Source organism: Canis lupus, chromosome 11, assembly GCF_003254725.2.
Source record: "Canis lupus dingo isolate Sandy chromosome 11, ASM325472v2, whole genome shotgun sequence".
NCBI classification, from domain to species: Eukaryota; Metazoa; Chordata; class Mammalia; order Carnivora; family Canidae; genus Canis; species Canis lupus.
In genome coordinates, this window is record NC_064253.1 from 17,248,587 (window position 1) to 17,258,216 (window position 9,630).

Genomic DNA, 9,630 nt, shown 5'->3' on the forward strand with positions numbered 1-9,630 from the left:
AATAAAATCTTTAAAAAAAAAAAAAATGGGGGAGGAGAAGAAGGGGACGTTTCCTCTAATAGACCTTGGGTGCTTTCTATTCTGATCCCCTGGAAAAATCCATAGGTGGATGAGCACCATGGTGGAATTTGATATGGAAATACCAGTCTGGTTTTAAAATTTAAAAACAATATTGCCTTTTATTTTTTACATTGACCCTTGACATGAATATTTGTCTGAAATATAGTCACCTTTAAATAAATGTTTCCTTTTAATATTTTACATTAATGGTGGTAGAATGAAAACTAAGGGTTATTTATGGTGTTTTCTAGTCTATCTATTCCATTTGTGTAGTGTCAACAATTAAGAATAGACTCTACCCTCCCCTGTTCCTAACTTGTTTCTGGGGAGTCAATCAAGTGCTCAGAGAAGGACCCACTCGTGTCTGCTACTGTTGCATTGTTATTGCTTTGATAGAATTAATGTCTCTGTTTGCAACAATTAGTATGTAATTAACAGGATCATTTTAAAAATCACCTAGTACTTGTAAAATTAATGCTCTTTCAAACTTTTTTTCAGATTATGAAGGAAAAGCAGGAATGGCTTCTATTATTTTAAAACAAAATAAGTCTTTAGACTTGGAGAAGGTTTACGAACAAGTTGTAACATTTCTACCAGCTTATGCCTGCCCACGATTTTTAAGAATTCAGGTAAGTTTAGTGTTTGAATTTCTAAAATTCAGGTAATTTTACTTAACTAAAGATTCAACTTAACTACAAGCCCAGGAATCCAGGTTTAATCACAAAATAACATTTTATCTTTTAGATAATATGTGTGTTTTATTTGTATTAGAAAATCTCAACAACAATGAAAAGCATTGGGATGCTAATTTATGCCATATTTGAAGCTTAATTATAGAAGGGAACTTGATGAAATGCTAGGGAGTCTTTGTCTTTGTCCTAATTATAGAATTGCTTTCTTCCTCTTCACTCAAGACCTCAGAGATGCTGGCAAGCTGAAACTACATTTTACACAAGCCTTGTGATGACACTTGATGCTCTGTGCCTAAAATTACATTCCACCAAGCTGACATGAAGGTGTCCGCGGGGTGTGTGCAAAAACTAAAGGCAAATGGCATTTTTTTTTTAAGATTTTATTTATTTACTCATGAAAGACACAGAGAGACGGAGACATAGGCAGAGGGAAAAAGCAGGCTTCCTGTAGGGAGCCTGATGTGGGACTCAATCCCAGGACCCTAGGACCTGAGCCAAAGGCAGACACTCCATCACTGAGCAATTCTGCTTTTAATTTTTATCTTCATTCTGTCCAATCTCCCTCTTTATACTTTTAGGGAATTCTGATTTATTTATTTTGAGAGGTGGGTACTCTCTTGTTAGGTTACCAGAATAAAGTATAGTAAAAAGAAAAGTTGACTCAGCTACTGGATAAATTTGCCTGGATGGCTCAGCAGTTAAGCACCTGCCTTCGGCTCAGGGCGTGATCCTGAAGTCTGAGGATCGAGTCCCACGTTGGGCTCCCTGCATGGAGCCTGCTTCTTCCTCTGCCTGTGTCTCTGCCTTTATCTCTGCCTCTCTCTCTCTCTCTCTCTCTGTGTGTGTCTCTCATGAATAAATAAATAAAATCGTCAAAAAAATTTTGCTTGCTCATTTATTCAGCCATCTATGTATTTAATATTGTCTACACAAAGCTAGTACTTATCTCTTAACATCTGATCACATAGGACTTTTCTGGATACATTCATCACATCACTGTTAGATCCCTAGTGGATCAATCGATGGCATCATATTCATCCCTAAAGCATTTGCCGAGCAATCTTCATGGCCATGTCACCGCTTGGCCAATGGGACACATCATCTGAACTGTCATAAACACAGATTTCATTTACATAATTTTTTATTTTTAAGAGCTTTTGTATACATTGTATCAGATTGTTTTCATAACAATCCTCTGAAATATGAAAGGTAAGCAGAAGTATGAAGCAGAATTAATCTATTTTCCTGTTGAAATTTTTATTGAGATCATGGTAGTCATGCTATTGTAAGAAATAATACAGAGAGATCCTCTGTGTAGCCATTACTTCATTTCCTCCAGTGGTGACATTTTCCAAGACTATTATAACCAGGACATTGACGATGATATAATCTATCCATCTTATTATATTTCCTGCTTTACTTCTGTGTGTGTGTGTGTGTGTGTGTGTGTGTGTATTAAGGTCTATACACTTTTATCACCTGTGTTGTTACTTCATTCATCAATGCCTGCGGTCAAGATATGAACAATTCTGGCAGCGCAAGGATTTCTTTTTTTTTTTTATAATATGGCTTTAGAGTATATTACCTTGCCCACAATATTGCCATATATTTTTTAAAGATTTTATTTATTTATTCATGAGAGAGAGAGAGAGAGAGAGGCAGAGACACAGGCAGAGGGAGAAGCAGGCTCCATGCAGGGAGCCCGACGTGGGACTCCATCCCAGGTCTCCAGGATCACGCCCTGGGCTGAAGGCGGTGCTAAACCGCTGAGCCACCCGGACTGCCCAGCACAAGGATTTCTCATGTTTCCTTTTAATAATCACACCCAGTTGCCTCTTCCTACCCTAGAAATAATATAGTTTAATGAAGTAGACAGTTGATAGTTTAAATAATATCTTCAATGATTTTCCCCTAGAGCAACTTAAAATTCACTTTAATTAAGCAGAAGAAATACTTTGGCATAGAACTACTCTAAAAACCTAAATCAATCTTATACAAACTCAGAAAATACTTTAGCATCATTAAACAACTAAAGAACTAGAGCTGTGGCTGTTATATTTATTATACTATTTGCTATAATTAGCACAATGCATGATGCTTACTTGGCAGTCACAATGTTTAATAAATGATATAATAAGCAGTCCAAAAGTTTAAGTCACTTCTGACAAAATGAATTAAGCAACTATTTTATCAAAATCCATTTAGCACAAATTTTAAAAAAAAGATTTTTTTGCCAATGAATTTACAAAAAAAATGTTTTTTTAAGATGTATTTATTTATTCCAGTGGAGGGGAACAGAAAAGGGAGAGGACGAGAGAGAATCCTCAAGCAGACTCCCCACTGGGCTCAGAGCCCAACACAGGGTTCCATCCCAGCACCCTGGGATTGTGACCTGAGCCAAAATCAAGAGTCAAATGCTTAACTGACTGAGCCACTCAGGTGCCTTAAATTTACTAAAAAAAATTTTAATATGGTATTACTCAATATGAGTAGGATGAGGTAACTTGATCCTTTCATTCTGCTAGTGGAAACAAACTGTTATAACCTCTCTAGAAAACAGTTTGGTAAGTAAATAATTAGGCTCTTAGAATTTACATATATTTTGACTTAGTAATTCCATTTCAGAAATGTATCCTTAGAAAGTAATCAAAGCTGAACAAATGCTATATATAAAGATGTTCTACAAAGCATTGTGTATAGCAGTAAAAATTTTTGATATTCTTTATTAGTTAGAATAAGAGTATTGTTAATCAAAATATTATAATTAGATGAGATCTTATTAAACCATTACCTAATGGTTTTTATTAGCTAATGAAAAATTACCCAACCTGGAGAAATATACCTGACGTATTATGAAGCTCTTCTGTATGTTTTTTAGATTTTATTTATTTATATATTAGAGAGAGAGCACGTGGGCGGAGGGGAGGCGTAGAGGGAGAGGGAGAGAGAGAATCCCAAGCTGACTTTGTGCTGATCACCTAGCCCCACAGGGGCCGGATCCCATGACCTTGACCTGAAATGAAGTTTGAAGCTCAATGAACTGAGCCACATAGGCACTACTAGAGCTGTTTTATTTTTTTAAGCTAGAACATCAATTATATAAATACATGAGCTTCTAATTTTCTAAAAATGAGAAAATGAGTATGTGTTTCTACACAGTCAGATCTAATTCTGCGATGACAGTGTGGAGAAGGGAGAAAGTAGAAAGGATGAGATCAGGGAAGGAGGTTCAAAGACAATTTGAGTATTGAATTAGTCCAGAAGGATGAATAAAAATGGCCAAGTTATTCATAAAACCTTATAAGGATCTCTACATGTCATCTAGTTTAAAACAGGTTGCTTCTTCATGCCTGACACTGTCACAGAGATATCCACTTTATCTCTTCAATCCCTTAAAGCAGGGCTTCTTAAACTTTCTAGATTTATGGCATCTATAGAGTCTCAATAAGTATTTCCTGGCATTCGTGGGCCAACCAAATACCTAACCTTTAATTTATTGAGTAATTAGGTCAAAACAAATTCATTAAGTATTTAGGTCTAATAAATGAGTTGCTGCTTTAAAAAAATGCATATAAATGGAAAGAAAAAATACTTTTATTTTTAGACAATCACAAGTACCAAAGAGATGTAAGAGGAGCATTCGACAGCTCCTCAAACACTGGCATTACGTTGGACTGCACAGGGCCAGCTGAATTCCTTGTCCCACATTGATTTGGGGCTGTCTTTGTCTTTTATCACAACAACCACTTAAAACTCTGTTTCACAAAGATATGGCATCATTGAAAAGAATGTGTCACAAACTAATATTGGAACTGTGAATATTGGAACTACTTGAGCTAGTAGTTTGCAAGTGGTGACCAATGGATTGTACTGGGTTTACCTGGAAATTTTAAAATATACCTTAGAGACACTGGAAATTCACTGAGGTACCACAGAGCACCTCAGTGCACAGTTTGGGAATCCTTGTTTCAGGTCATCCTTTACTTCTTCTGGTCTTTATATTATAGTAATCTGTCTAATGGAATGAAATGCTCTCTTTCATAGGTTCTGTCTTCTTGTTGTCAATAGCATTCTCTGTATATGATATTGTGTTGACAGTGGATTAAAGAGATAAGCTTGCTGTGTTTTAGGCATGTCTATAGTCAGTTGTAATTCATTTTCAACAATTATAATTCTTATACATTGCCTGAAGTTCAGAGGTATAGCAAGCTAAAGATTCCAGTGCTCTAGAGGGTATTTTTAAAGTTTCTAAAGTTAAATTATTAATAGGAAATAGTGAGATGGTCACTGGATAAAAAAGTGTTATAATTAAATATTACAGTCTCTCTTCTTGAATATTCTATTTATATGTTTTAGATAATAGTAAATGATTCCACTAATCCTGGTAATTACTTTGTAGGAGAAGATGGAAACAACAGGGACATTCAAACTACAGAAGTTTCAATTGGTGGAAGAAGGATTTAGTCCATTGAAAATTTCTGACCCACTTTATTTCATGGATAACTTGAAAAAATCTTATGTTCCATTGACCAAAGAACTTTATAATCAAATAATGTTAGGGGAGATCAAACTTTAAGATTTTTTTTTACACATGGGATTTTCATATGTTTTCTTATGAGAAGTGAGGAAAGTGTGTGATTCTTTAACTTGATTTGGGGGGAAGGAATAGACATTAACATATGCTGTGTTTTCTTAGTATACAACTTTTAAGTAGGAACTTTCATTTGTTTCAGTTCATAACAAACTTTAGTTGATTATTTGTTTTACCTATTTAGGAGTTCAGTGCATAACTAAATATTTGCTTTAATTGTAAGGATTCCAAATAATCCATAAGTGGTTGACAATTTAGAAACTCACTAAAAATGTACTTTTTGCTATTTAAAGTTTCTAGTTTTGAATAAATGGCTAAATTTTGTTCAAATGTTTTATTTTTATGTGCCCCATCCTATGACTCAATAAAATCATCTTCATTAATATGTGTTTTGAGGTTGTGTTCTGATGTTTGTGACTGTAAACCTCCAGTCAGAGGAAGCTGACTGATCTGATGCATGCATTCCTATATCCCTTACTGAATTCCTATTCCAATGATAGAAGAAAAAAATAGGAATGTTATACAGCAAAGCAGAAAAACCGGGAAGCCCAAAACATTTAGGAATGTTTGGAAGATACCAGCAAGGAATCAAATTAGTGATAAAATCCAACAGAGCTGTAGAAACCACTAATGATACAGAGAAAGAATGGACTAGAATAGAACACAGGTATTAACACCAAGATCAGAGTCAGAAAAGGCTTTGGGTGTGAACAGGTTTGTGAGCTATTAACTGAGAAATGTATTGTGGGGATATTGTAACACATACAATTGTACTTCTTTCAATCTGGAAGCACCAGGCTCCAGGTTTGCTTCAAGCTAGAGCCACATGAATGACTCTTAGCAAAGCAAGCTTGCTTACACAGGAGGGGGTTGTGGAGCTAGGCTAAGAAGTGGAGCAGAGCCCAGCAGGAAGCTCCTTTTGCCCATATACCTAGCTCCCTGTAGGAGGAGAAGGAAAGTTGGCTTTGCCTCATGTCATAAAGCTTATTTTGGTTGGAAGAGGAGTTGCAGATACTGTAGTTCCTTTTCGTCATTGCTAGGAAAACAAAAGTTATAACATTAAAATATTTGTTAAATGTGAAGGGTAAGCATAGGTAGCATAGAAATAAAACATCAAACTTGGGCAGCCCCAAGTGGCCCAGTGGTTTAGCGCCGCCTTCAGCCCAAGGTGTGTGATCCTGGAGACCTAGGAACAAGTCCCACGTCAGGATCCCTGCGTAGAGCCTGCTTCTCCCTCTGCCTCTCTCTCTCTCTCTCTCTCTCTCTCTATCTCTCATGAATAAATAAATAAAATCTTTAAAAAAACAAAAAACGTCAAACGTTAGGATTAAAAAACTGACAAAAAGTAATTAATTTTGCAAAAATTAAAAATTTTAAAAGAGAAAGTTTTTAAATAAGAATGAATTAAGTAAGTCTAAGCATATCCATTCTCCCACTCTATGTAAGAGGATGGATGAATGATCTTAATTTAAAAACTATTAAGTGAATGAGTAAATTGGCACTTAATTTTTATATTGGTGATTTGGTGTTCTTCACCTTTCCCATTAAAAATCTGTTTTGCCTTTATGTACATATTTTTAATTTATGGGTGCTCTTTACTGCAATAAATCTGAATGAACATGTTTTCTGCTGACTCATAATTATTTAAAATCTTTAGAGATGAGCTTATACTGGTGAATGTAGCATACATAACTCACTCCCTGTACCCATACCTTTCCTGCCAAATCCATTACAGTAAAAGACAAAATATTATGAAGACAATAATCCACTAAAAGATTGGGGGGGGGGTGACAAGAAAGGCTGTCTTCAGTAGATAAAACATTATCAGAAGTTACTGGAAAATAGAAAACACATGGGACCACATTATTAAAGAAACAATGGATGAGGGAAACAAAGCCTCACACTTAAGCCACTGAAAACTACTTTAAAAGCAAAAGAAACTCCAACCACATTGAAAACATATCTAAAGACTAAGATGGGCCCTCTGTGTAACTGGGGTAATTAATTGCAGAAAATTGAGATAATGAGTTTCTCCGCCTTTCCCTTGATTATAGGAAATTTCTATCAGCACACAAAATAACTCATGACATAAAAGAAAGAAATAGAAAATAAGACCCTATGACATTTAAAACTCCTTGAAGACAAAAGATTCTGAGGATTAAAGTTTTTAAGGAGCTTGAAACTACAACAAAATGTCTCGAAACTTGGGGAAGGAAGTCGCCCACATGTATTATATATTAAGAACATTTGCCAAAAAAGAAGAAAAGGAAGAAGAAGAAGAAGAAGAAGAAGAAGAAGAAGAAGAAGAAGAAGAAGAAGACAACGACGACAAAGGGGAGGAGAGTATGAAAAATTGAATTCCTATCAAGATCTAACTAAATTCACTAGGACAAAAGCAGAGGGTGAGGAGGCTTTCTTATTTTAATTTCTAAAAAATGAAGTCCTTAAGAGAATATAGAAAAGAGAGGATCTAGAAGAATGGGTTTATGCCTTGAATAGAAAGTCTCTGGTCTTAGAGTCACAGAGAAGCGATGAGGCTATTTCAGAAACAGAATGATTCCAGTGACTCCAACTCTAGCAGGAAATTAGTGAGAAGGACATTGGGCTTCTAGATGGCTGGGGCTAGAAATAAGGGGCATCTCAGTGGCTAACTATGGATCTTTGACTGGGAGCCAGATAAAACTGACATTTCCGGAGACAGCTACGTGGTGGGTACCCCAATGCTCCCCCGCCTCTCCAGTGTCCACAGCACACTCTCAAGGAGGTGGACCCAAATTTGAGGGAAATGATAGATAGAAGAGAAGCCAAAATTGCCTGAAATTAAGTGCTGCCATCTTGCCCTTCGAAATGGTAATTAGATTAATTCTGATTCAAACTGAAATTCAATTCCATAGCTTTTAATTCTTGATATGGAAGAAAAATTGCGGTAAAGGATCTCGACAGATACTCAGAGAATTGTCCATTGATTGTGCTTGTTAGGGTCTTCTAGTATGATTCATGAGGCATTTCTCTTAGAATTGGCAGAGATTTTTAGCTCTTTCTACCTGTTTATGTATTAGGGCTGGAATAGATAGAGCAGCCAAGGCTTCCATGTTCAGTGATGGACAGGAACAAGAGACCCAAACCGGTAATGGGTAGGTCAAAGACAGACTTATGCTGACATCGAGCTCCTGGATTTGGGAGTGGAATTATGTAAGTCATTTGCTATCTTTTTTACTATGGCTTTTCTTTGTGCTATTTCTTGAATGTACTATTATCTATGAGTGAACATCTGAGCCAAAAAAAATGCTATTTTCTGCAGACATAAGTTTTATAAATTGTCAATGACATAATGGAAAATTAAAGCAAATTTTCCATATACTAAGAGCTACAGTATTGAGACTAGATATTATATCCTCATGCAAATGAGCTACAAATATTAAAGATAATATGTGAAAGCTTATGCCAAAAAGGCAATAACATAATGAACAAATCTCTGTCAGGGTAATTTTTAACAGACAAAAAGGCAGTTCTTTCTTAATGTTGCCAAGAAAACCAGTAAGGGAAAAATATGAACCATTTGGTTTATATCAAGGATAGTGGTCAAATCTACTACTGTAAATCCTGTACTAGTCAAATAGTTTGGTGATCGGTAAGCAAGCCAAACTATTATGTTTAAAAAAGAAGTCTATGAATGGTTGATTTTTTTCGATCTGCCTCAAAATACCTGACTTTGCTCTTTAATTACCTTCATACACTATTTAGACCAGAAAGAGAACATAATTTGAAGCTCTTATGATCTGTGTGCTATGAAAACATGAAAAGACATTTAGATCAGACAGGGTTTTATAGTAAATGGGGGAAATTTCCACATATGAGAAGAACAAAGCATTAATACAGATTTCTCATATGTTTCTCTTAGGCTTTAGTCATTCACTCCAGACTAAAAAAAGACTGTGGGCTATAACCCACAGATAACCCCAGTCTTATCAGAGGAAAAAGCATGAAATGTCAATTGAGAACACTCTACAAAACAAGTGATTAGAACTCCTCAAAATGATCAAGGTCAGTAAAAACCTGCAGGTGTCTATGCTTGGATCTATGTTTGGAATCTAAAAGATTGAGCAATTTTAAGAAAATTACTGTTTTTGTGTAGGAGAGACGTCAGACTAACATATTCTATAAACTCTGTAGAACAGTGATAATCGTCTCTCTTAATTGATCGGTAGTGTCTTTAATTTCCTAAAAATTTTTCTGGTCAAACAGTGGCTTCTCTCTACTGGCCCACCCTGGAGATCTAAGTTTAAC

At 35.7% G+C, this 9,630-nt stretch overlaps 1 protein-coding gene across 2 annotated transcripts in view; it reads left to right on the plus strand.

Moving 5' to 3' along the window:
* The window catches only part of SLC27A6 (solute carrier family 27 member 6), a 72,936-nt gene extending 63,536 nt beyond the window's left edge, over positions 1-9,400 (plus strand). The window contains exons 9-12 of one of the 2 annotated variants that reach the window (XR_007413948.1): positions 559-689; positions 7,398-7,745; positions 8,403-8,535; positions 9,245-9,400. Coding sequence is in view for 1 of the 2 variants with exons in the window: in XM_025432727.3 (XP_025288512.1) it covers positions 559-689; positions 5,152-5,328 (308 nt within the window). In the remaining variant the exon portion in view is untranslated. Of the gene's footprint in view, positions 1-558; positions 690-5,151; positions 5,727-7,397; positions 7,746-8,402; positions 8,536-9,244 lie in introns of those variants that run through there. The other variant, XM_025432727.3, reaches the window with a different exon arrangement.
* The last annotated feature ends 230 nt before the right edge of the window (positions 9,401-9,630 follow it).